General features: G+C 37.4%; 1 protein-coding gene across 1 annotated transcript in view; it reads left to right on the top strand.

Annotated features, from left to right (window-relative positions):
* LOC107556346 (protocadherin-17-like) overlaps positions 1-1,003 on the top strand; it is a 61,847-nt gene that overhangs the window by 52,657 nt on the left and 8,187 nt on the right. Inside the window, exons 3-4 of the mRNA XM_016239445.1 lie at positions 678-736; positions 883-986. Of these exons, the coding sequence (XP_016094931.1) occupies positions 678-736; positions 883-986 (163 nt within the window). The remainder of the gene's footprint in view (positions 1-677; positions 737-882; positions 987-1,003) is intronic.

Genomic DNA, 1,003 nt, shown 5'->3' with positions numbered 1-1,003 from the left:
ATATATATATATACATATCTTTCTCTCTCTCTTATCTCTCATCTCTCTTATAATATTTATATTATTATGCAATATAAATAATATAAATCTGCAATATAAGGTATAAAATTAAATAGAATGCAATAAAATAAACTCAGTGAGACATTAATGAGCATTAAGACACTGTAGTGCAAGGCAGTAAATATTGAATATAAAGATCACATTGCGTCGCTGTAATCCTGCTTATTTATTTTACAGTTAGTGTCAGTCTAAAGTAAATACAATTACCCTCTGTTACGAACAACAGTGAATGGGGTGTTCCCTGATGGATAAAGAGGGTTGTGCATGTGTGGGTGAGTGTGCAAAGCTTTTAACAACTCATCCTCTCATTTTCTTATACCAACAAACTCCTTCCTCTTCATTCCATTTTCTGCCTTGCTTCTCCACGCTTATTTGTATCTAACAGGTCATTAAGTTCACAAATGTGCAATTGAGTGTTTTGGATGTTTAATTAGCATGTTTCCTTGACTAATTAAAATGCACAAATCTAAGGATTAAAGCCCCTCTCCATTTGTCCCTCTTTCCCACCATTTTTTATGAATAATTAATCAATCTCTTTCACCACGAGATTCTGTTGCACACCAGGACACATTTCAGTGTTGCGCAAGATGTAAACTATTTTCCTTTTTCCTTCACAGACAGACAATTTTCCTGCTGAGCCCAATTACATGGGTAACAGGCAGCAGTTTGTTCAAAGGTAAGGCCTATTTAACAGTTTTCTCAGTTTTATTTGTCTTAAACTCCTCTGTACACAAATATTCTTCAGATAAGAACTAAAAAGCCATGCATCCCTGCCTGGGTTAATCCATTTGATCATTTCCGTCTTGTTTTTCTGGCTTGTAGCAGCTCGACGTTCAAAGATCCGGAGCGAGCCAGTCTCAGAGACAGCGGGCATGGGGACAGCGACCAAGCCGACAGCGATCAGGACACTAATAAAGGCTCCTGCTGTGACATGTCTGCTAAG

The sequence above is a fragment of the Sinocyclocheilus grahami genome, unplaced genomic scaffold (genome assembly GCF_001515645.1).
Source record: "Sinocyclocheilus grahami isolate Dianchi unplaced genomic scaffold, SAMN03320097.WGS_v1.1 scaffold20.1, whole genome shotgun sequence".
In the NCBI taxonomy this organism is placed as follows: domain Eukaryota; kingdom Metazoa; phylum Chordata; class Actinopteri; order Cypriniformes; family Cyprinidae; genus Sinocyclocheilus; species Sinocyclocheilus grahami.
This window is presented reverse-complemented; position numbering and strand designations above follow the sequence as displayed.